Below are 26,606 nucleotides of genomic sequence, written 5' to 3' on the forward strand. Positions count from 1 at the left end.
TAGAGCCCTAATATCCAGAGTATACAAAGAACTCAAAAAATTAGACAATAAGATAACAAATAACCCAATCAACAAATGGGCCAAGGATCTGAACAGACACTTCTCAGAGGAGGACATACAATCAATCAACAAGTACATGAAAAAATGCTCACCATCTCTAGCAGTCAGAGAAATGCAAATCAAAACCACCCTAAGATACCATCTCACTCCAGTAAGATTGGCAGCCACTATGAAGTCAAACAACAAGTGCTGGTGAGGATGTGGAGAAAAGGGTACTCTTGTACATTGCTGGTGGGACTGCAAATTGGTGCGGCCAATTTGGAAAGCAGTTTGGAGATTCCTGGGAAAGCTGGGAATGGAACCACCATTTGACCCTGCTATTGCCCTTCTTGGACTATTCCCTGAAGACCTTAAAAGAGCATGCTACAGGGATGCTGCCATATCGATGTTCATAGCAGCACAATTCACAATAGCTAGACTGTGGAACCAACCCAGATGCCCTTCAATAGATGAATGGATAAAAAAAATGTGGCATCTTTACACAATGGAGTACTATGCAGCAATAAAAAATGACAAAATCATAGAATTTGCAGGGAAATGGATGGCACTAGAGCAGATTATGCTTAGTGAAGCTAGTCAATCCCTAAAAAACAAATACCAAATGTCTTCTTTGATATAATGAGAGCAACTATGAACAGGGCAAGGAGGAAGAGCAGGAAGAAAAGACTAACATTAAACAGAGTCATGAGATGGGAGGGAAAGGAAGAGTAAAGGGAAATTGCATGGAAATGAAGGGAGACCCTCATTGCTATACAAAATTACATATAAGAGGTTGTGAGGGGAATGGGAAAATAAATAAGGAGAGTAATGAATTACAGTAGATGGGGTAGAGAGAGAAGATGGGAGGGGAGGGGAGGGGGGATAGTAGGAGATAGGAAAGGTAGCAGAATACAACAATTACTAATTGGGCATTATGTAAAATTGTGGATGTGTAACCGATGTGATTCTGCAATCTGCATTTGGGGTAAAATTGGGAGTTCATAACCCACTTCAATCTAATGTATGAAATATGATATGTCAAGAGCTTTGTAATGTTGTGAACAACCAATAAAAAAAATAAAAAATTTAAAAAAAAAAAGGTTAAAGGGAAAAAAAAAAAAAAAGAAGCCTGGCATGTGGTGGCACTTTCCTGTAATCCCAACTACTGGGGATGCTAAGGCAGGAGAATGACAAGTTCCAGGCCAACTTGGGGAATTTAGTGAGATCCTGTTTCAAAATAAAATTTTTTATAAAGGGCCTAGAATGTAGCTCAGTGGTACAGCAACCCTGGGTTCATTTAAAAGAAAGAAGAGCAGGGGAGGTGGAGGAGGGGAGTCACAAGAAAGAAAAGAAAAAAGAGAGAAACATGGATGAATTGGTCTGCTGGGATATAGATGTGTTAGTAGGCTTCCCTTGGACTATTTCACTCCTAATTCAGGCCAGCAGAGCTCAAGGTCAGGGACTCAATACACTGCAGCTTTTATCTGGGGGAGCTAGATATCCTAGTCTGAGACCAGAACAAGAACAGTCCCTAAGCTGGGTATGTTGGCAGATGTCTTTAATCCTAGCTACTTGGGAGGCTAAGGCAGTAGGATCTCAAGTCAAGGCTTGCCTCTGTGAAATTTAGTGAATCTTGTCTCAAAAAGGGCTAGAGATGTAGCTCAGAGCATGAGGTGCTGAGTTCAATGTCCAGTACACTGAAAAATAAGATTAATTAAATAAATTATTTTTAAAGTATTTTAAGCCTCTTGATTTAGCTGGGCATGGTGGCACACACCTGTAATCCCAGCAATTGGGGAGGCTGAGGCATGAGGATTATAAATTCAAAGCCAGCCTCAGCAATTTAGCAAGGCCCTAAGCAACTTAGTGAAACTCTGTTTCAAAAAAATAAATGAAGGAAGGAAGGAAGAAAGGGCTGGGGTTGTAGCTCAGTGGTAAAGCGCTTGCCTAGCATGTATGAGGCCCTGGGTTCAATTCTCAGCACCACATATAAATAAATAAAATAAAGGTCCATGGATGACTTTAAAAATGTGTGTGTGTGTGTGTGTGTGTGTGTGTGTGTGTGTGTGTGTGTGTATGTATGTGTGTGTGTATAAAGAAAAATAAAAAAATTTAAAAGGTTGGGGAAATTAAAAGGATTCAGTGGTTAAGCAACCCTGGGTTTAATTCTTGGTACCAAAAAAAAAAAATTTTTTTTTCATTTAATTTTTTGCCTCAGGGTTAGCAAACTTAGGTGCTCCTGTAAGCACATTTGAAAAACCCTTGGAAGACAGGGCCCATCATGTAGTAGAAAGACTGCCAATTGGTATGGAGGTACTTGCCCCTTCCTTTCAAATGATCACAAAGGCAGTATCAGCCCATCTATGGTTTTGCCAATTAGTATACCTGCCTTGGAGCAAGTCACTAAAAGATAAAGCAAATGAGGTCAGCATTATCTACCTGCCCCAGGAGAGAAAGAAACTCAAACTTAGTATGGCTTATCATTTGCAGACTTAGGTATCCCTGGATTTATAGCAGCCAAGATAAGTAGGTACCCTTTGCCCTGTTCCCTGCCTTGTGCTGACCCTTTGGCCTGCCCCTTCTTTCCTCCCTCCCTTCCTCCCTTTTCCCCCATCTTTCCCCCTTCCTTCCTTCCTTCCTTCCTTCCTTCCTTCCTTCCTTCCTTCCTTCCTTCCTTCCTTCCTTCCTTCCTTTCTTTCTCTTCCTTAAATAAGGCTACTTCAATAGAAACTAAGATCCAAGGAAGTAAAGAAAATAGCCTACAACAGGCTTTCTCAACTTCAGCATTATGAGATTTTGGACTGGGTGTTTTTTTATTTTTTGTTTTTTTAGAGGACTCTTTTGTGCATGGATATTTAATAATATCTCTGACCTGTAACTACTAGAAATAGTAACTTCCCAGTTGTGACAACCAAAAAATGTCTTCAGACATTGTCAAATGTCCCCTGGAAGGCAGAATCGCCCTTCTGAGAACCACTGCCCTGGAAGAAAATTGCCACTTATGTATGGAACATATAGGATTCAGTTAGAATGGGTACTACTTGATTAAATTAAATATTTATATAGCAAGCAGTCTTCCCATAATCTGATTGTGACTCTGTAGTAAGAACTGCCTCTAAGTCAACCTTCCTTTAGCCACTGGATTCTTTATTTTTACTGGTGCTAATCTGTGTCTGGCTCAAAAAGCACTAGTCACTTTCCCTGGCATGTGAAATTTGTGTACAGTTGTTGATGGAGGTGTTTGGCTGATGATACGTTTCTAAAGAGAAGAGGAACTTCCTTTGTGGAAATATTTCAAGGAGCTCCCTTGTTCTGTGCCTTTAAGGGGAGGCGATAGTATGTCAGTTGTTCTCTGCAGCCAACCCAGTTTGGCCACTGATATTTATAACCCTTATGTGAACCCCCCCACCCCCCCTCCCAAAGAATTCCAATGCTCTGTAATAATCTTCTCCACCCCCATCATACCAACTGCCTGGGGAGAAAGCAAAGGAGCCTTTGAGGCCTTTAAGTTTTTTCCTTCATATTGAACCTTTTCCAGCTCCCTTTTAAAGTATTGCCACTTGGTATTTTAAATGTAAGCATCACAAGGAAAATCCCAAACTTGCAGCCGTTACATCATCTTAAAGAAGTCCACGCCTCAGTGAAGGTAGTGATCAAATGGAAAGTTGTCAAGAAAGCATGAATAGATTTCACAAAAATCTGTCTGGAAATTTTTACAGCAAAGGGAGATTTTTAAAGCAACAAATCAATATATCCTCAACCAAAGAAAATGTGCAGTTTAACTTGAGTTTACCGAAATCCTTCACATACAGTATCAGCACCTAGCATTCACAACTGAGATTCATCATATGATTTTGTACAGGAAGGAAGAAAAGTCTGTTTTCAGAAAAATACTACAGTGTACAAGTCCAATCTCAGCAACATAGCAAGACCCTGTCATAAGGATCTTGTGCACTTTCAAGCTGACTGGATAGTGTATGAGCTATAAGCCATGAGCCTTTGGGAAGTGTTATGAGTTATTCTGAAGGCCCTTGATTGTTACTGTTGGCTACTTTACCAGGAAATAGGTGAATCTCACTGGTAGTTGAGTCAGGACATTGCACCAGAGCATCACTGCCCCAAATGGCTGTGTCTTGTCTCCTAAGACCTGCCCAAGTCTCAGCTGTCCTAGTTTCAAAATGTAGCTATAAAGAGAATGTTTTCCTCCCCACCTTCTTTAAGATTTTGCCACAGTGGTGCACACCTGTAATCCCAGTGATTTGGGAGGCTGAGACAGGAGGATCATAAGTTCAAAACCAGTCTCAGCAGTTTAAAGAGGCCCTAAGCAACTTCGCAAGACCTTATCTCAAAATAAAAAATAAAAGGGCTGGGAATGTGGCTCAATGGTTGAGTGACTCTGGGTTCAATCCCTGGTACCAAAAAATAAAAAACAAAACTGCCACAACCAGGTGCTTTTCAAATCTGAGTCTCTGGTATTGGCTGTGCAAGATTAATGGGACACTCTTAATCCCAGGCCCTCACAAACCAGAATTCCTATTCCAAAGGGGGATCTCTCAAAACTTTGGGCTACCCAGAGATGAGAAAATTGCTACATGATGATGTTGCATTGATCCCTTTGTGGGGTTTAGAAGGAAGGGATTCCATGTTCCTTTTAATCTGTCTTATTGAGCACTTACTGTGCTAGTCCTTGGATGGTTGCTGGGTTGCAGACAGTCTCTGGTTAACGATGTGAAATATACACAAAGAATCACAGAGGTAGTGGTTACTTAAGTGCTGCAAGAGAGACCTGAGTCTAAATGACCTCTAGTAATCCTGTTGTAAATCAGACATTTTAAATGGGAGATTTGAAAAGGTAAAAGTAACTTCTTCAAGCCATTTAGCAAGTCAGTGTTTTTAAGTTGGGATTGAAAGGTCTATTAGGTACCAAAATTCATGCTATCCCAGCGGTTCTAATCCAGGACAGTTTTCCCCTTGAGGGACATTCTACCACATTTAGTTCAGAGACATTATTTATTGTCACAAATGTAGAAGCTGCTTCTGGCATTCAGTGGGTGCTGCATACTGCACAGTGGATACTACAACATACGGATAGCCCCTTAACAGTAAAAGACTTATTCAACCCACTTCTAGAAAGATAGGAAATTAGATTTTTGCATTTTTTCCAGTACAAGAGTTCCAGAATGCTGCCTGGGGAAGCTTCTGTGGTTTTCCTCCCCCTTTCCAAAAATCAATTAAGAAATAGTGTTGCTTCCAAGAGTGACTTAAACAGATTTGTTGGATAAAATCGGATCTTGGTGAACTAATTTGAGTCAGTGGCTAAAGAATTCCCTCCATGCTTGACCAGTCCCCACCCCACTCTGCCACAAGGATCCTGCTGTGGAAATCAGTCAGCTGTGTATCTCAAGCAACTTCCTGTAGGGTGTGTTGTGGAATGGCATCAGCCCCTGCACCAGCTGGGAGTGCTGATCTCAGTGTGATTTTTATCAGACTGTCTCTTTTGAGCTTTGCTGTTTGGAACAAAGGACCCTCTGTTAGGAAAGCAGAGCGCTGGTATGATTGGACAGCCAACATATATGTACATGGTTCCCACAGGGGGGAAAAAAGAGAGAGACAAATTATTCTGTACCTTCTATAACTTGGGTCATCACCAAGGTGAATTTCCTGAGCTTTTGTATGTATTCATCCTTCTTTCTGTGAGTGCTTATCCTTCCCCCAAATTAATGCAGGAGCCACCTGATCTGAAGAATTAAGCTCTGATTCCAATTTTATCTACTCTGTAGGAGTTGGTGTTTCCTTGTGTGTCCTGAAGGAATTATCATCTTAGCCCAGTTTCCTCACCTCTCCATCTTTCCTTCAGAGTTTCATTTCTTCTCTACTACTAGTTGGCATATGTTAAGAGCACACAATCTCATTTCAAATATTAGCCCAAACACAGCAAAAACCAAGCAAAAGAAATTTGCTACCTCATATGCATTTGAAGTAAGCCAGACTCTGAAAGATTCTAAATGCTAAATCATACCTTTAGGGGTTTTGTGAGAATTAAATGAAGTTATATAGATAAAAGCATTAGTTATTAGGTGTTCATTAAATGAAAATGTCTTTTTTAAAATAAGCTTATTCAAATATACAAATGAGTTTTGTGAAATTTCTGTTCCCCCCCCTCCCCAGTACCAGGGATTGAACCTGGGGCCTTATACATGCTAGGCAAGAGCTCTGTCATTAAACCATAGCCCCAGCCCTTTTATTTCAAGACATGTTCTGACCATATTGTCCACAGTGGACTCAAACTTGTGATCTTATACCTTAGCCTCCCCAGGAATTGGGATTACAGGTCAGGTGTGTGCTACCACACCTAGCTGTGAAATCTTTTTAATAAGAACTCTCGTCCCCTTTTGTGCCTAGGGACAATCATTCTTCAGAAAATTTGATCAAAAGCACAGCACTAGATTAGATTAGCACTTTTCTTAGAAAAATTGGAAATTATGAAGATAAAGTAAAATTTGTTTATGGCAGCAATAAACAAGTGGATGGTCAGACAGCTTTTCTGAGTCATATTTGTAGGAACAAGTTTAAGAGTTGTTTCTGGACTGGAGTTGTGGCTCAGTGGTAGAGCGCTTGCCGAGCATGTGTGAGGCCCTAGTTTCAATTCTCAGCACCGCATATAAATAAATAAAATAAAGGTCCATTGACAACTTAAAAAATATTAAAAAAACAGACTTGTTTCTGACCCTAGTGTAGCAATGCATAGTCAGGTTTAGGTCATTACTCCATAACACAACTTTAAATATTTTTATGTACATACAAAAACATACATACATATGTCCATGTTCACTTGTTCATTCGAATTTATTCTTATATGCATTTTATCAGAATCCCACAGCCAGCAAGTTTTTCTGAGACCATTTTGGCCTTGGCTTATGTGCTCTACAAATCAATATTATTTTCATATCATTAACCAAAATTAACCAGAAGACATTACCAGCTCAGTGACTTGCCCAGACAGACTCAGTTACCCATCAGATCAGCTATAATGATCTCAGGGTCCTTGGCCTAATTACATAGACCATGTTATCTTCTTTTGTTGTATTACAATGGCAACTACCACATCAACATCTTTAGGAAATATATCTTTTAATTTTAATTAGTCTTTATTTAAAATATTGAGATGTAAGGGGGAAAATATCGGCATAGTTTCAGAAGGAATCAGTTTAAAAACACAGATATAATTCATTTCCCTGCCAGTTGCATACCAGATTCAGATATTTTACAGAAATATCTTATCTTTATCCTTCAATTATTTACAGTGTGAACAAATACATGTTTTGTTTTTGTTTGGTACCATGGATTGAACTCAGAGGCACTTGACCACTGAGCCAAATCCCAAGTCCTTTTTGTATTATATTTAGAGACAGGGTCTCACTGAGTTGCTTAGCGCCTCACTTTGGCTAAGGCTGGCTTTGAACCCTGGATCCTCCTGTCTCAGCCTCCCAAGCTGCTGGGATTACAGGCGTGCACCACCATACCCAGCTCAAATACATGTTTTTAATATTTGATTATATGTATATATGAATCAAGTGACAGGATAAGAATTCAAAGAAATTGGACTCAGGTTTTCTCCTGCTGAATTTCATTGTGTCTATTCAATTGAACCATTTATATCTTTATTATCTATTATATTTTTTTCATTTCCAAAAGATAAGCTCTGTTATGAGTCAAATTCTTTAAATTCAAATCTGTTTGTCTGTAAATAATGATAAGAATTGCTTTAGTAACACAATGAGAAGTTTTAAAAAAAATCTCTGTATTTTTGATTCTAACTCCTTTTCTAATGCATCCTTGCAGCATTCATTATTCCTTAAATATTCAGCCCAGATTCAGCCTTGTTCCTTGAAAATAGCCAAGCAACTTTGTGATAGTCATGCCACCCTGAAATTAGAAAAACTGAGTCCCAGCAGAATATCCACATCATCATTTTCTCAGGAAAGTGCCCCCTAAACTTCCAGGCCAAGTCTGGCCCTGTTGACTCCATGGTTTTGTACTGTTGGCTTTTCTTTAAGAGTACTTATGCAATTAAAGTGAAATGAACCTCTGTCTCCATGGCTAGCATGTAGGCTCCTGAACATGTCTTGCTCATCACTCTTTCCTGTGGTGTCTGGCATATTTGTGACAATAAATATTTGTTGAACAAGCTGAGCATGATGGTCACGCTTTTAATACCAGCTACTTAGGAGGCTGAGGCAGGAGGATCACAAGTTCCAGACTAGCCTCCACCATTTAGCAAGACCCTCAGCAATTTGAGACCTTGTCTCAAAATAAAAAGGACTAGAGATGTCACTCAGGGCAGAAACACTCCTGGGTTCAATTCCTAATATAAAAAAAAATTTTGATTGAAAAAAAGAATCAAGTATACAACTTAATTACTTGCTTCAAGTGGACAGAAAGAAGACCCAAGGAGACCAAAGAGAGACTGGTTAGAAAGGTAGATTTGGGATAGCACTGGTTCATGGAAGCCAGAAGAACAATCTCAAGGAGGAGGACCAATACTCACTCCTTATCTTTAATACTCAGTCATCTGACCCAGCACCCATCATTGTGCTGAAACTATTTTTGTTTTTGTTTTATTTTTGGCAGAGTGAAGGGGGTGTATCAGCGATTGAACCCACAAGTACTCAACCACTGAGCCACATCCCCAGCCCTTCAGCCCCCCCCCCCTTTTTATTGTTGTTGTAGGTGAACACAATACCTTTATTTTATTTTTATGGGGTGCTGAAGATTGAACCCAGTGCCTCACATATGCTAGGCAAGCGCTCTACCACTGAGCCCCAGCCCTTTTTATTTATTTATTTATTTATTTTTTGCTAAGTTGCTTAGGGCCTTGTTGTTGCTGAGCCTGGCTTTGAACTTGCCATCGAACTGCCTCAGCCTCCATGAGTTGCTGGGATTACAGGAGTATACCACCACACCCACCTGAAACTGTTCTCTTAAAAGTATTCATTGACTTCCTAGTTGCCAAGTCTAGAGGCTGGTCTAAATCACTGATCTCCCCTTTCTTAAAATCATCCTGTCCTTTTACTTTCATGACATAGTTCTCTCCCTGTCTCTTCTCTGGGTGCTCCTCTGCTTTCCTTTTTGTTTGTCTTCCTTCCTATTAAATATGTGTTTCCTGAAATTCTGCCCATCTCTCCTCACTCCACACTCAGCCTCTGAGATGGCCAGAGTGTTACATGAAGGAAGGCTTTCACATCTTTGTCTCTAGCCCACCCTAGAGTCTCTTGTCTAAGGATCCCTTCTGGAGACCTCCACACAAGTCTTTGGATGCTCTACACTTAAATTTAAATAATTTCTTCCCCTTGCTATTGTTTTATAATACTTCTATGCCCATAGTTACCCAAGAGTAATACTATAATATTGTCTTTTAAAAATTTTTTTTAGTTGTAGATGGACACAATACTTTTCATTTTATGAATTTATTTTTATGTGGTGCTGAGGATTGAACCCAGGGTCTCGCTCGTGCTAAATGACAGCTCTATCACTGAGCTATGGCCCAAGCCCTAGTATTATCTTTATTTTTTATTTCTCCTCTAACCTCTACCTTCTAGCTGGTCCAGCTGTAAAGTCCAGACCTGCCTCTACAGTTTCTTTCACAGCTCATTTGCACTAGCTGTTATTTATCCTAGTATGTTTAAGACCCTAAAAGCTTCATTTGTTAAGTTAAAGTTGTGTGTTTTTAAAAATGAGATAAATGGCATTTGAATGAACACCCTGTCCCATAATCTTAGGAAACTTCCCACACATCACCCCTGGTCATGACCTGCTGATCAGTTTCAATTAGCTAAATCTTGATGTAGTAATGGTTTTCTGAATAAAACATAATTTCCCCAGCTTGCCATTCAGAGGCCTTGGTTAAAGGACCTTTTAGCTACTTACCAGTATGACCTCTCATTTTTCCCTTTCATATGCCCACAACTTATGCCACACTGAATTAGAATTTGCTTCTTTAGGGACTATGCCATACCTGCCTCTAAAACTGTACTTTAGAAACACTGACTTTACCATCTCTGTATATTGAAATCCTAATGGGTAGATGTGGTTCCCTCCATGAAGCCTTCCTTCCTGCCTCTCACCCTTCCTTTAGGCCTTCCTTTAAGCCCCATGTCTTTTTCATCACCACTGTCTTGGCAACCACTAATCTAAAAGAGGAATTGACATACAGTCATTTGGAAAGTCTACAAGAAGGAAAGGGCTTACAGGGGTCATGAGAGTTCCTGCAGAGTGTATGGAAAGTTTTCTCATGGGTTTGGGAATACATGAGAACACAAAAAAACATCAAAACCCCTTTAAAATAAACCCCACATCATGCTGTTTTGCTCTATGGAGCCACTCTTAAGCCATCTTTATAATAATAAAAGTACCAGAGGTATAGTAATAACTGATGTTTAACAGGTAACTGATGTTTAACAGACTAATACTGTGGAGTTTCTACTTGCCACTAAATAATGTTTGCAAAGTCTATCTAAGATGAAAGACATTTTATAGTTTTAAAATTGAGTAAGATCCATTTTTTTTTTTCTCTATTCAGCAGTAAATCCTCCAAGACAAAGCCCCCATCAAAGTGGATGAAAAGGCATTTTAGAATCTAATGAGGTGTGGATGTTGGGTCTCTAGATTGTCCTGAGGCCAGGCAGTTTAGATCTGGAGCAGACCAAGGCAAAGTGCCAAGTCCAAAACTTGGAAAGGGAGGTGTATAGGGTGTGAGGAAACTCCACCCAATTGCCTTTAAATAGGAAGGAGCTAGAAGCATCAGGATTGTTTTTCCTTCTAGATTCACTAAAGGAAAATCTGACACCAGATTCTGTTCTTAGGAATTTCAAAAGGAGTAGAGAATTCTTTGAGCTCAGTTATCATCTAACTAGAAACTAATTTGAAATTTGGCTGAGTGCTTATGCTTGTGGTTTCAGGGGTGGGGAAAGCATCCAAAGAGATACTCTGGAGCTGTGTTTCTCTTTTAAAAAGTTTACACACAGCATGTGAAATGAACAGATGCTTTTTTTGTTGTAACTATCAGGGCAACAAGAGGCTGAAAGCTGTAAAGGTATTTATTTCAGTCACTGAGATACCTATTGGCAGAGTTCCACATTCCAAAACTAAGGAGAAACTTATAAACAGATAAAAAAACAAGATGGACCTAAAGGAAAGAGACCTTGTGCTTCCTCTCTTGATTTCTTTCTGAACACATACTGATGATTAAAAAAACAACAACAAAACAAGCACTTAGAAAGCATTCTTTGTCTTTGGGAGGAGGAAGCATTGAGATACACACACACACACACACACACACACACACATCCATCTTTCTCTTTTCAACAGCCTGAGTTTAAACTTTGGGGAAGTTCTTCTCTTTTCCTCTAATGCTATGAATTAAACTTAGGGGTAAGCTACTACATTCTCATCCCTTTTTATTTTTATTTTGAGCAAGATCTAACTAAGTTGCCAAGGTGCCCTTAAACTTGCAATTCTCTTGCCTCAGCCTCCCAAGTAGCTGGGATTACAGGCATGTGTCATTGTGTCAAGTTCTCTTAATATTTTCTTAGCACCTTAATTAGAGTATGACTACAGCTGATAATTTGAATCTCAATTTCAATAGTTGTTGGAATGCCTCATTTATTTATTTGTATGGAACATTGATGAGATGGGCAGAATACAGTAGATCTAAGTATGGGGAGGGATTAATTAAGAAAAGGCTGAATTGATTGGCACCTGACTTGGTAAGGAAACAGGAAAGGAATTTCTGGCCATGAAGTTTGTGATTCCACTCGAGATCATTCTTTATAACAGAATAATCACCCGCCCTTAGTCCAGAGCCAGAATTCCTTAGATTCTTCCAACCAGAGGAGCCCTGGCATGCTAGTCTGTTATGATATCTGAACACTTAAGTGAATGTATTTGGCCAGAGATTTGCTAGTGAAATTGATCTTGCTTTCCCTGGGTTTTTCCAGTTGTGTTGAATAATTAAAAGAAAATTAAAACCCAGATTCCCAAATCAAAGTATGATTGTGAGCATATGTATGTGCATGTGTGTATATGAATTTAAATATATTTTTGTATCTTTTCCTTTATTTTGTTGGGGGATGTCAAGAAACTAAAAATAAAATTAGGAATGGAAATGAGGTTTTTGGTTTCAATATATTCATAAATTAAATAAATTTTTAAGTGTTTGATTTGCAAAAAAAAAAAAAAAAGAATCAGATCTAGGGCTGGGGATGTGGCTCAAGCTGTAGCGCGCTCGCCTGGCATGCGTGCAGCCCGGGTTCGATCCTCAGCACCACATACAAAACAAAGATGTTGTGTCTGACGATAACTAAAAAATAAATGTTAAAATTCTCTCTCTCTCTCTCTCTCTCTCTCTCTCTCTCTCTCTCTCTCTCACTCTCTCTCACTCTCTTTAAAAAAAAAAGAATCAGATCTATAAACTAATCAATACTTAAGGTCACAGTATATTAAAATTAGGAAACTTTTAAAACTTATCCTGAACAAACTATAAAGGATTTGTATCTGTTTCCCCAGATCTCTGCCAAGTGATTGCTTGAAGTTTTACTCAAACACCTCCAAGGTCAGGAAAGTTACCCCTTTCCTGTACACCCTATTCTTTGAATAGCTGTGAGAAGGCTCTCTGTTGGTTTGAAATCTGCCCTTGGATCTTAGTGTGCCAGCTTAAAGAGACATCCAGAACAAATTTCCTTCCTCCCACATACCAGCCCTTCAGTTACTTAATGTCTGCCCGCCTCCCAGAAGGAACTTTCTCTAAGTCAAGCATTCTTGGTTCTTTCTATTATATATATTCTTCTTCATAGAACAGGGTTTCTAATGTCTAGTACCAAGAGGACACAGGATTTGGGGCAGCTCCTTTAAAAGTTTTAAAACTAAAGAATACTAAAACAGGAAGGCTGTAGAAACAGTCTAGTCTTGTCTCCCACACCCTCTTTCAGTTTACAGATGGAGAGTCTTTTGTATTTGAGGGGGTAGAATTGATCAGCAGACTCTTTTGAAGTAAGAAAGGGTGAAACATTTGCCAAAGAAAGGTTTACCAAGTTCTGATCATCAACTTCAGCCTACATCTCATTTTTGCCAAGGATTGTTTTGGTTACCCAAGTGAGCCTAAGGTTCAACTCAGGGGTTCACTGACTGATCTCCATACAGTAACTACTGACTTCATTTTCTGTTTGTTTAAAGGATAGAAGTAACTTTTCCATAAATTTCACCAGCTATATTGACCACAGTGTCCAACAGGGATTCAGACATTTTAATAAACTTACCTTCTTTTTCTTTTGTAAAATCAGAGAATGACCATCACAAAAGGAGCAGGGCTTTGCACTTCTTAGACTAGTGGATAGTCTCCTGAGTTGCCCTTTGTAATACTTGAAATACAGACACATGCTTTTCATCAGGCCCCAACGAGGCTCAGGTTTCTTTGGATGCTAAGCAATAAGGAGCCCAGGTGTTTGGGCATGGAGCTCCGCTGCCGGCATCGCCACCACTTCCTGCATCCCATTTTTCACAGTCATCAGGTTTGTGGGCCAAGAATCCTGGTGGGGGAATGGATCAAGACTCCATATACCTGAGAAGGGTGAGGGGGAATGTAGAGTGTGCCTATAGTTTATCCAATAACTTGGTCTCTGAGCGTGACCGAATTCCTCGGGATACCAGTTATGTGCTGTGTTTCAAGCTGGAGTGGTTTTGGATCGGCAAGGGGCGCGCTAAAGGTGACATTGTAAAGACTAAGGATAGCTTTGGCGGCAGAATTGGAGCCGAGGGCGATGTAGGCGGCGCGACCCTGACTGCAAATGGGGCCCCAAGTAGCCCCCTTGCCAGAAACCGCTGGCTAGGGAGAGGCGGGTGCACGGGTCCTGGGCTCGTTCGTCCTTGGGCTTGCTGGGAGTCTGACCGGAACGCGGCGGGGGCGGTAGGGGGCCGGGTCAGCAGGAGGAGGGCGGGGCTTTCCTTTGTCAGGGGATTTGCGCGGCGCGGCAGATCCTCGCGCCGGTGCGATTTTCCTAGCTCGCCCTCTCAGGTGGGCGGGGCTTATTTGGCCCCAGGGCGCGGTGGGCGTGGGCTTCGGGAGCCGAGCGGACGGTGCCCAGAGTCCCTCGCCCGAACTCCTCCGAAGCCCTTGGCTCCTCGGCCTCCAATCCTGTCCGCCGCCTCCCATCCTCCGCCTAGTCGCTCCTTTTACCCGGCCCGCCCCCTCCGCGCCCTGCCCCGCCCCCGCCCTCCTCCCCTTGGCTTTCCGCGCCGCGCGCTCCCGGGCTTTCAGGGGGGCTGCCCGGGCGGGGCGGCGCGGCGCGGCGCAGCGCAGCGCAGCGGCGACGGCGGCGCGGGAAGGGGGAGGAGAACCACCAGCCAGCCAAGCACTTCCAGCAAGCTGCGAGCGAGCGGGCCGCGCGGCTCGAGGGAGGAGGGCTCGCCCCCACCCGCCCGGCCCGAGCGGAGCCTTTTGTTCCCAGCTAGAAGTTTGCATGCCGGGACCGTGACAGCTGCGGGCGGGGAGGACCGCAGGGTAGTAGGGCCGGCGGCGCGGCGGAGAATAGAGGCGGCTGCTTGTCATGCAGTCCACGGCGCGGCGGCTGCGGGCTGAGGACTGGCGGCGGCGGGGGAGGCGGCGCCCACAGCACACGGGACTCAGCTGCCAGAGGAACAAACTAACTTCCTGAGCGCGGGACCTGAGCCCGGCGCGGCCGGGAACCACCTGCCAGCCTGCGGTGAGGTGACCCTGGTCCTCGGGGCGCGCGGCACTGCGCGGGGGAGCGGGCGGTGCTGAGCTAGCCCCTCCGACAGCCCCTTAGCGGCTGCCGCTTGTCCGCCTCCGCCTTCAGAAAGGCCCAGCGCGCGGCTCCACTCGCCTTGTTTTGTGGCCACAGCGCAGGTCTGGCCTGGGAGCCACAACAATGCCATGATGTTTTGGAGACAGGAAGCCCCAAACTGGCCCCGAATGAAGGACTTCCTGTGTTTAAAGTTGCAGGAATATCCTCCGACCGGCCCAGTTCAAATGCAAAGACCCCAACTAGGGAGGACGGAATGGCTAATTCAGACCAGCTGGACTCTCCTGGGCTGAAACGGAGGATAAAATGAAAAGTATTCTTAGGAGCTTGGGCCATACTTGAAGACTAGAGAGGCAGTGCCATTGTTATTAAAGAACACAGTCGGTATAAATTTGCTGCTTCCAACTCTTCTTCAGTGAGAAGTGAGTGGAACTATATATTGAAGAAGACTTGTAAATATCAAATGATTTTTGTTGACTGAATTCAAAAGAGCAGTGCTCTTTTAAAAGTAAAACCAGAAGCCATACAAGGAATTACTTTGTTGATTAAATTATAACATTTATCTGTCTGCAACTATGAGGCTGCTAGCTTATGAGGAAAAAGCTGTTTGTCTTAGAGCTTCATCCAGAATTGTTTCAAAGTGGGACTCCAGGTCTCTATTGAGGGCAGATGCAATTGGTGGTTTGGAGTATGAGCATGTAAAAGGATTTATAGCTCATGTAAAATGCATTTTGGGGGAACTTTTGAAAAAACTTTTGAAAGATTGATGATTCATCTTGATTGAAAAAGTATGGGTAAGCCACTCAGCAGGCCAGACTGTTTAAGGCGCAACCCCACTTGCCTGGGGAAAGGGGAGGATGAGGACGGCTATATAGAGGATTGCTATGTTCCACAGCGGTCTATATATGATACAATGAGGATAAATGAACAGATTGACCAGGGATCAAAGCTTAATCAGACTTCAAAAAGCACCATGGAGAAGATGGAAGGAAGTACCATATCCAGCAATGGTACATTAGGTGCAGCAGCTAATGTTTTTGAATCGAGAGCACCAGAAAGCAAAAAGCTGGATGAAAGAATAATCTTTGATGCATTAAAGCTAAGCAGTGACGTACAGAAGTCGGCACCTGTGCCACCCAGACGGCGGCCAAATGCAGAGCGCAAAGACAATGTTAACAGAAGATCTTGGAAGTCCTTCATGCCTCCCAACTTCCAAGAATTTGCAGAAAGAATGGAAGCTTCTCTCAGTGAAGTTTCAGAAGCTGGTGCTTCAAATCCTTCTTTGCAAGAGAAGAAAGAATCCAGTTCTGCATTAACAGGAAGTTCTGGTAATTTGGACCACAGGGAACCTCAATCAGAGTCACTAACTTTGGAACATGTGGCCAAATCTACAGGTATTCCAGGAGTGCAAGATATGAAAAACTTAAGTGGAGACTGCCAGGACTTCAGATTCCAGCACCACAGTGAGAGCTCTCCCCAGGAATTCCATCCTGTAGAATCAGAAACTGCAGCAGCAAGTGGTAACACAGATGTAACACAGGAACACAAATTCTCAAGTGCAACCTGGCCCAGGGCCACGAAAAGTTCTGCTACAGGAAGCTTCAGCGAGAAGCAGCACCCCCTTGGGGACACAGCCTGTACTGTGGAAATACCACCTCTCTCACCTTGCCTAAGTGAAGAGTTGTTGGATCCAGAACTGCATATTCTCGTAACCCCCAGTCTTAGAGAGAAAACAGAGTCTGAGCTAAAGTTTGAGGAGGATGAACGATGGATCATGATGGAGGCTGAGGAGGAGTGGGAGGAAGAGAAACTGTCAGAGAGAGAAAAGGCTCTTCTAATGGCAGATGAGAACAGCTTGGCAGATATTTTGGAAGAAAGAGAACAAGCAAATACGGTAGCAGTAGTAGAGGATGGAGCCAGTTGCTTAACTGCCATTTTGGGGACTTTTGTCTCCCTACCTCTTGATCAGATTTGTTACTCTGATAACCCACAGACAGCTAGGGAACATTTGGCTTCTGAGCCCGAGGATGCACCCCTGGTTTGCAGTTGTGTTCCTGCAGGTGAGGATGCTATTGAGAGGAAAAATGGAACTGCTCAAGGGCTAGAGCATCTTGTTTCAGAATTAGAATGTACTGTTGGGCCTGTAGATGCAGAGCAGCTCTCGGATACAGATTCAGAGCAGATGTTTCTTGAACTTGAAAAGGAGTGTTTATGTGAAGAAGGAGTAGTTGAGCCACAGAATCAAGCCTCTTCTGAAGGGCTGGCCCCATCCCAGGATGCAGAAAATTCACTTGTAATTAGTCATTTTCCAGGGGCTGCCTTAGAAAAAGAACAACATTTAGGCTTTTTAAATGTTAGAGTAAAGGATCATGGTACCGGATTGGATTGTGAATATTTTAATGCCCTGGATTCTTCTCAGGTACCTAATGCTAGAGAACTTGTTGCCTACCCTGAAATCATGAGGGACAATTCCACAGTTAGCAAGGAGTATGAAAAAGTGCCTTTTAGCCCCAAGACTGGGGAGGAATTTAAGTCTCCAGTTGATCTGGAATCACTGAGAGAGCTGAACCCAGGAGGATTGCTTATCTCTGATCACAGGGCTTCTTATGAACAAAAACTATCAGGCTTTGTTGCTTCTGAGCTAGCCAAAGAAGATGGTAATTTGTTCCAGGTAGACTGCAATCAAACTGAGGAAAATGTTGAGTGTATTGAGAGTGTACCCCTCAGTTTTGCTTCTAACTATGAACTAACAGTTGTAACCTCAGGACCTAAAGTAGAGGTGTTATTGTACGATTCAAATTTATTAACAAATGAAATTAATTTGGAAAGTGAAAAAGGAGCTATTAACCAAGAAAATAACAGTCTGGCATCCTTAGAAAATGCAGTCCCTTGTGAATTGTCCATACATAAAGTTTCTAATGAGGCTAGTGAGGCAAAAGAGCTGGATTATCAAGCCAAGTTTGGGGGGGATGGAGCCCCAGCACATTTTAATACAGATTTCCCAGAGCAGGTCTTCCAGGATCTCCAGAGGAAGTCCCCAGAGTTAGAGATTCTGAGTCTGCACCTGCTTGCTGGAGAACTGAGACATGGTAGTGATGGAGTGGAAACTCTGAATGATGTAAAGCCTAAGCCAAATGTGTCGTCATCACAGGGAGAAATGGAAGTGAGAGATTCAGATCCATTCCTGAATATCTTTGCAGAGGAACAAGTTACCAAAGCTGGTAATACTGAACCAGTTTTAGAGGAATGGATACCCAGCCTACAGAGACCTGCCCCAACTGCTGCAGTGCCTGCTGTAGAAAATGCCCTTGATGCTACAGTGCCCACCCCAGAGGGTACTGCTATAGCTGCTGATGTTGTGTCCTTTCCAGAGGCTAACATCCCGGTTGTGTTAATGGTCACCCTAGAGGAGGATGTTACAACTGCAACAACTGCTGAAGTCTCGGGCCCAGAGGTGGCTGCTGCTCCTGCTCTTGGAGTGCCTGTTCCTGAGGAGTCTGTTCCAATTGCTGCAGTGTCCTCCTCAGAGGGGACTGCTGTAGTATCAGTCAAAGAGAATGACACCCCAGAGGGGCCTGTCTCCCCAGCTCCTGCAGGGCCCACCACCCCAGAGGAGCCTTCTTCTCCAACTCCTGCAGGGCCCACCACCCCAGAGGAGCCTTCTTTGGCTCCTACAGGGCCCCCCACCCCAGAGGAGCCTGCCTCCCTGGTTCCTGCAGGGCCCACCACCCCAGAGGAGCTTGCCTCTCAGGCTCCTGCAGGGCTCACCACCCCAGAGGAGCCTGATATTCAGGCTGTTAGTGTGTCCACCCCAGAAGGGCTAGCCACCCCAACTGCTGCAGTGCCTGCTCTAGAGGAAGTTTCCCCCGCTAGTGGACCCTTCCTGAGAGGTGCTGTACACGCTGATTCAGTGCCTATTGCAGAAGGCGGTACTCCTGTTCTGGGGGAGGCTTCTGCCACTGGAATGTGGATCAAGGAGGACCTGGATCCTTCAGCATTTGGAATAAAAGAGGTGCCTGGCACATTGCTACATGGGAAAATGCCTCTGACTGCAACTGGTGGATTAAATTCAAATGAGGTAATTGTTGTTCATTTTGTTGCCAGAGAGGGTCTAGAGAATAAAATGAGATTGGTGAGTTCTCAGACTTTGTGATAACAGACATTGTGATAATGAGAAATGGCAGGTAGTCATTTCTTTTGTTCTTTTTTGCCCCACCCCACCCAGAATTATAATTTCCAGACTTTCTATTGAGTTTTTCCTAGTGAAAAAACTTTATAAATCATACTCTTTATTTTTTATTCAGATAAGACTAAGGATCTAGGGATGTAAGTAGTTATTGATTTACATTTTTTTAAAAAAGACCATTAATAGGAAAGGGTGATTCTGGTTTTGAAATAGATAGCTGGCTTTCTCCTTCCTAAATTTAGAGATTGCCTATTAATCAGTGATGTCAGCAGTTAGGTGGAGGCCCGAGTGTGAGCTTTGAGATGTAGAATAGCTCTTAACCATTCTGGGAAAATTATATTTTCTGAGCCTTAAGTTTCCTCATTTAGTAAGGCAGAACCCTTTGAAGTTTATAAGGATAAAATGAGATAGTACATGTAAAGAACCAAGTGTGTAAGATGTCTATTGCTAACTGTACCCTCCCTTTCCCCTTCAAATAGATAGTTGGGTTAGGTAGAATTCACCAAAGCAGATTGGGGAAAAGCAATATAAAGATGTGTGAATAACAGGCTTTTTAATTCAAATGTGTTTCTTAAAGCCAGAGGTATTATTTTTTTAAAAAAAAAAAAAGTAGAAGTATTTTAGTAATTTTGTGAAATTGCCTTTGTGTCGTTAAGCAAGTCATTTTGCTTTCCTGGACCTCTTGTTTCTTGATGTGAAAAAAAAGAATTGGGCTGAAGTGATCTCTTGAATCTTTCATAGCTCTTAAGATTTTAAATGTTAGCAGAATATGTGGGAAAATGTTCTACATCCTTGAACCCTCTAAGTTAAAGGAATTTGAGAACAGCATTCTGCAGTTTACCATCCAGGTATCATTTGGAATAGGTGAGAAGTAAAGGATTTAGAGGTTTAATCTAATAGTCAGGAATAACTGAATTAAGAGGTTGTTGTGATCTTGCTCTGTCCGCAAGACCTGAAACTGCCCTTTTTACATTAGGCATTCACCATTGACTGAGTTAATGAGTATCAATCTCCTGGAGTAACAACGAATGCTTCAATAAAGATGGGTCCTTTCCTCTACCCCATTGCAGAGTCTTTCAGGGCAGCCGTAGTCTGGTAGGACACCAATTAAATGTACAGCTGCCATCCACAAAATAATTTTTGATTGCATCCCATAAGCTACCAATTTTGCCACAGATCTGCTTAACTGAGTTGTGGTTTCACTTTGGAGTTCACCAATTATTTTGTAATGAGATTCTATCAAATTAGAATGCATCACCTTTCAGATTTTTGGAATTTTTTTTATTCTATTTTCTGAATGTTATTGAAGATAGGGTTGACACTGACTTCCCAGTATCCTTTTCAAAGTCAAGACAATAGGTCAGTGGCAGAGTAAATTTCTTGCACTGACATTCTCGATAATACAGACTATTTCTATGGGCATAAAGCCTACAGCAAAGATCAATGAAGTACAGGGATTAAATTTGGTTTTTTTTTTTTAAAGAGAGAGTGATGGAGAGAGAGAGAGAATTTTTTTAATATTTATTTTTTTTTTAGTTATTGGCGGATACAACATCGTTGTTTTATATGTGGTGCTGAGGATCGAACCCGGGCCGCACGCACGCCAGATGAGCGCGCTACCGCTTGAGCCACATCCCCAGCCCCAGGGATTAAATTTGTAAGGAGCCAGTCAAATCTGTATAAAAACTCAGAGAAATTCTTAGTATTATTCTCCAGAATCTATTTCTTTAACTGCATAAATTAGTAGATGGGACTAGGTAATCTCTTAGGATCCTTCCAGCTGCAGGAGTTAGTCATTTTATGAAATACTGACTGATTAAAATAACAGGAAAAGGACAGGGTTGTGGTTCAGTGGCAGAGTGCTTGCCTGGTATGCATGAGGCAACACATAAAAAATAAATAAGCTGGGCACAGTGGTGCATGCCAATAATCCCAGCATCTCAGGAGGCTGAGGCAAGAGGATCATGAGTTCAAAGCCAGCCTCAGCAATTTAGCAAGGTCCTATACAACTAGGTAATACTCTGTCTCTAAATATAAAGTACGAAAGGGCTAGGGCTGGGGCTCAATGGTTAAGTGCCCTGGGTTCAATCCCAGGTACCAAATAAATAGATGTATTGTGTCCACCTGCAACTAAAAAAGTTTAAAAAGAAGTTGGGCGCAGTGGCATATACCTTTAATCACAGCATTTGGGAGGCTGAGGCAGGAGGATTTCAAGTTCAAAGCCAGCCGCAGCAAAAGCAAGGTGTTAAGCAACTCAGTGAGATCCTGTCTCTAAATATAATACAAAATAGGGCTAGGGATGTTCAGTGGTTAAGTGCCCTTGGGTTCAATCCCCAGTACTCCCCCCACCAAAAAAAAAAAAAAATTAAAAAGGAAATGATAGCTTTTCTACAAGATTGTCCATTTTTGAAGAACAGTTATTTCCTGGAATATGTGGAAGCAAGCAGATGTCTACATCTGTGCACAGAAAAAGACAGATCTAAGCCTGAGTCCCAGCCAAGAATGTTAGCCAGTAAGAATAAAGAGTGGCTATTTTAAAAATATTTATTGAAACAAATTGTTAGAGTTAACCAAAGTATAGGATTTTCTAAATTGATGAAATATTTTAAAAAGTTTTATAAGATGAGAGATTTATGAATTTTATTTCTTCATTTTTAGAGGGTTGTTAGAGGCAATTGAACCTGTCATTTCTAAGCACACTTAGAACACAATAAGTAATCAAGCCTGTAATGTGATTTAGAGTGATCCTCTGTGTACATGTTATGTATAAATGTACACATTTATACCTGGTTAAAAATATAGAAAGACTTTTTAAAAGTCAATAACAACAGTTTGGTAGAGAAGCATAATGCTAAAACTTGTTTGCCATTTCTGTAGTGGGAACTGAGGCCCACTAAGCACAAACTGTGAGTCACTGGTTCAATGAAAAGGAAAAAAAAAAAAAAAAACTTTTGTATAAAGTAGAGATTCTTTACAATTAAAATTTATCAAGGAATCTTTTTAAGTGAAAATTGGGAAGCAACACAATCTCAGTTTGGTGTTTGAATGCTCACCTGATTGTCAGAAACTTGATGGGTTTGTTTGCTTTTCCTAACAATAGTTTCTATAATTAATTCATTCATGGAATAAATATTTATTGAGAACCTACTCTGTGCCAGATACTGGGTTCCCTCTCCGAACAGAATTAGCATGGTATCTGCCCTTGTGGAACCTATACTAGAGTGGGGGAGGTGGTGTCAAGCAAAAAATGACTCATCTAAATATACAGTTACAAACTATGATCGTGCTTTTTATTTAAAGATATCAGTAGATTTGAAGGTAATTTGATAGAAGCAAGAAATATTTTGGAAGTAGCCAACAAGACCTGATAACAACTTTTTTGTTGGGTGTGAGGGAGAGGGAATCAAGGATGACTTGTACAACCAAGTAGATGAGGACAATAGTTAATTTTGATTTAGAGAAAAACAAATTTTAGGTAACAGAAAAGTAGGAGATACTGATTCATTTTGGAAGTTAGGTTCAAGATGGCTATGAACCATTTGTATATAAGTAATAAGAAAGCAGTTGGATATTTAGATTTGAAAGATGAGAGATAATGGAGAATCATAAGCATTTTGCAGGACTAATATTTAAAGCCATGAGAATGGACGGAATTGCCCAGGAAGAATATGGAAAAAAAGAGGTCCTAGAATTGACATTTTCCCCTCATCCCCACCTCCAAGTACTCTTAACTTTAGAGGTCTAGAAGAAAAAGAGGAGGAGAACAAAGGACATTAAAAAAAAATAATAATGATCAATCAGGATGAAACTGGAATGATGTGATTATCACCAAAGATAAAAGTGTTCTTCTTTGGGAAATTTTTTGTTTTATGTCCCAGTTGCATCTTACAACAATTTATAAGTGTGCAGCTCTGGAAAATGTCTGCCAGTGTTGCTTATTTAATAATATGGCATGGTCCCATTTCACTGAACTGTGAAATACTAAGGAGTAGAAATTTTAATGCATCTAATAGCACAAGTTCTGCAAAACAGTTTTAATTAGGAGTTGAGAGAAGCAAATAAGTGTTTTTAGATTTACTGTATTTAATATTATTTGCTTGGGTTCAAAATAAATACCTCGATAATACTTATTTAGAGATACTTTCCTATGTTTTTTAACTTCTGCAAAATGATGGAGACAAATGCCCATTGTCCCTGTCAACTTAATCAATAAACTGGAGATCAGAAACAAAGGAATATCTAATCCTTTATAGGAAATGTTTGTAAACAAAACCAAATTTTTAAAGAATTAGTTGTATTTTATGAAGAAATTATTAAGCTTTAAATATATTTTACTTTTCTGTATCATGTTCACTGTCCAATAGAACTTCTGCCTAGATAGAGATGTTCTCTATTCATGACATATACAATAAATAGGCACTAGCCACATGTAGCTCTTGACCACATAAAATGAGGCTAGGAATGGAATTTTTATTTAAATTTAACTTGAAATAGCTACTTGTAGCTGCTGGCTCCAATGTTAGATAGCACAGAAGGAATATAAATGCCACCTATAGTATAAGACAGAATTGGATTATTGGGTAAAAAGGGATCTTCCCTTTGTACCTCTGGTGCTCTTCTTTGCCACCGTCACCACCATTGCTGTATTGCACCAAAGTTACTTTAAATGTGGGAGAGACACACCCACACCCGCTGGCTTCTGCTTATTTATCTTCAATGATAACATCTTTAATGTTACAAAGAGGAATTATAGCACTTGCATTTCCTGAGAATCATGTTGTTGGAGAAAGTTATTTAGCTAAACTGCTATGGAGTGTTGCCTAACATATGGTTTAATCAAATTATAATACAAAATGAAGTGCACTGATAATTACCTTTTGTAACCTTCTTTTTTCAGTGTTCCGCTGGGGCTTTCCCTTTCTACCGACTCACTTATCCAACCATAGACCATTCTTCCTGGAATCAGATTCCTAATCCTAGTGTGATCTGTGGTCGCTCATGTAGTCCAAAATTAATTTTACCCAAACTTATAATTTTCTTTTGTCTTCTGTTTTCTCTCATCCTCTGGTCTTAATTGACCCACCTGTCTCACTAAAAGTCCCTTCAGGGACTTTTTATGGAAGACCAGAAAGGAAGCCACTGTAATTCCAGCTATTTGGGAAACTGAGGCAGGAGGATTACAAGTTCAGGGCCAGACTGGGCAATTTAGAGAGACCCTGTCTCAAAATAAAATTAAAAGGGCTGGGGGTATGGTTCAGTGACCAAATACTTGCCAAGCCTCTGGCAAGGCCCTGACTTCAGTACTGCAAAAAATAAAAATGAAACTAAATCCAGGCTACTGGAATAAGGCTGGTTTTATCCTTTTGTAAAAGCTGAGAGAAATTTGATTTTAAAGACAAAATATTTTTCCTTTCCTTATGATCAAAAGTACTGTTTTCTTCTGATTCTTTTTGATTCCTTTTAGAAATATCTGAGTTGTAATAGAGCTTTGACTGTAGTAGGGAAAAATATGCACACTACTTATTACACTTGTTAAAATTGTTTTACAAGTCTGTTGTTTCAGGATGAACATGATACACAGTCTCGTCTTTTAAAAAAGTATTCTCTCTCTCTCTCTCTTTTTTTTGGTTGGGGGCTGGTGCTAAGGATTGAACCCAGGGCCTTGTGCATGTGAGGCAAACGCTGTACCAATTGAGCTATATCCCTAGCCCCTAAGAAAGTGGGGATTCTTTGAAAAGTATTCTTTGTTCCTCAGAATGTGTCTGAAATTGTTAAGGATGTCTCCCAATATTAAGGGGCCATTTTCCTTTGTAATCAGAGTACCCTTTCAAGATTATTGACTGTGTGTGTGGTCTGTGGCCTTGGAACAGAATGAAGTTAACTGCCAACAGGGGGATTAAACCACGAGGTTGGCATTTTTCCGAAGTGTTAGTATGTTTTGACTAATTGAGTTATTCTTACTAGTCAGAAAAGAGCATTGTCTGTTGTCAGCGGTCAGTTGAATCTATTCTCCAAGATATTTTTCATCTTAAATACTTGTTATTTAGTATCATTTTTTCCTTTTAAGATTTATTACATTGCACTTATTATATAATATTTGAGGCTGATGCTTCTCTATTCCCTCTAGCTTTTTCATTAAAAGTTCAGCAAAAATTAAAAAGAAGAAAACAAAACCAGGAGTAATTGGGTTAAAGACCTAAGTAGTACCTTAGCTCTGTAATTATATGTCAATGAGAGCATATATTGAAATATGAAACCACATATTTCTTTGATACTTATGTAGATAGCTAGCTTGCTTGCTTTTTTTCCTAGTTCCTTCTACACTAAATCATAAATTTCTCAAGAATATGCAGTTGCAACCAGGCACAGTGGTGCACGTCTATGATCCCAGCGGCTCATGAGGCTGAGGCAGGAGAATCACAGATTCAAAGCCAGCCTCAGCAATTTAGCGAGGCCCTAAACAACTCAGTGAGTCTCTAAATTTAAAAAAAAATAAAAAGGACTGGGGATATGGCTCAGTGGTTAAGTACTCCTTGGATTCAATCCCTGGTACCAAAAACAAAAAACAAAAAACAAAAAAAACCTGTTCCTCTATGGGGTCTAATAGCCTTTAAATATTCTTGCAATTATCCAGATGTTTCAGAAAGATCAAGTGGATCCTCTTCAGTTGAAATTGCAGCAGGTTAATGGACTTGGCCAGGGACTCATTCAGAGTGCAGGAAAAAACTGTGATGTACAGGGTTTAGAACATGACATGGAAGAGATCAATGCTCGATGGAATACACTGAATAAAAAGGTGAGTGGCAAAGGGGTAGGTAACCATTGTTCTGGGACCACAAGGCATAGAAGAGAAACATCTACATCTAAAGTTTCTCTGGAACCTGATTGCAAGTAAATACTTAACCATTGCAATCTATAGATACTAAAAGGCATCAATAGTAATTTAAAAAAACACTCTTTCCTTTCTCATAATGAGCCTCTGTGACTATAACACAGGTTGCACAAAGAATTGCACAACTACAGGAGGCTTTGTTGCATTGTGGGAAGTTTCAAGATGCCTTGGAGCCATTGCTCAGCTGGTTGGCAGACACTGAGGAGCTCATAGCCAATCAGAAACCTCCATCTGCTGAGTATAAAGTGGTGAAAGCACAGATTCAAGAACAGAAGGTGAGTGAGAATGTTGGGACAGTGAACTGAAACAGCCTTAGGGAGTGGCAGACAACACATTTACTTTTAGTTTAAAGAACAAGTCAATTCTAATAGAATCTTAACCTACTTTGTGTTATCCTGAAAAGAGAAGCAGGAATTCATTTTTATCATGTTACTCTAACCTGCTAGTTTGCTATGGCAGATGTTAGACTAAACAAGTTTACTTGTTCATTTTTTTTTTATTTCAATGTTTCGTTCACAGCTTTATGTTAAGTTTTTGTTTCAGGATCAGCAATATTCTAAGTAAAATTACACATCATATACAGAGTTTTAATTTCTTTTTCAGTGCATTTTTCCTTTATCCCAAAGGAAATTTTCCTTCCTTTTATTTTTCCAGTTTTACTTGAGGTACAGTT

At 40.9% G+C, this 26,606-nt stretch overlaps 2 protein-coding genes across 27 annotated transcripts in view; both read left to right on the forward strand.

The window, feature by feature from the left end:
• LOC101963192 (microtubule actin crosslinking factor 1) overlaps positions 1-26,606 on the forward strand; it is a 347,556-nt gene that overhangs the window by 262,688 nt on the left and 58,262 nt on the right. For all 26 annotated transcript variants that reach the window (XM_078025963.1, XM_078025971.1, XM_078025962.1 and 23 more), the window contains 2 exons: positions 25,676-25,837; positions 26,038-26,208. In XM_078025963.1, the coding sequence (XP_077882089.1) occupies positions 25,676-25,837; positions 26,038-26,208 (333 nt within the window). The remainder of the gene's footprint in view (positions 1-25,675; positions 25,838-26,037; positions 26,209-26,606) is intronic.
• Positions 14,407-19,008, forward strand: LOC110597014 (microtubule-actin cross-linking factor 1, isoforms 6/7). Its single transcript, XM_021720363.3, has one exon. The coding sequence runs from the start codon at positions 15,646-15,648 to the stop codon at positions 19,006-19,008; it is 3,363 nt and encodes a 1,120-aa protein (XP_021576038.2). The 5' UTR covers positions 14,407-15,645.

Source organism: Ictidomys tridecemlineatus, chromosome 11 (genome assembly GCF_052094955.1).
Source record: "Ictidomys tridecemlineatus isolate mIctTri1 chromosome 11, mIctTri1.hap1, whole genome shotgun sequence".
NCBI classification, from domain to species: Eukaryota; Metazoa; Chordata; class Mammalia; order Rodentia; family Sciuridae; genus Ictidomys; species Ictidomys tridecemlineatus.

Coding starts and splice junctions, on each gene's coding strand:
- LOC110597014 (XM_021720363.3), top strand. CDS start 15,646: ATGGGTAAGCCACTCAGCAGGCCAGACTGTTTAAGGCGCAACCCCACT.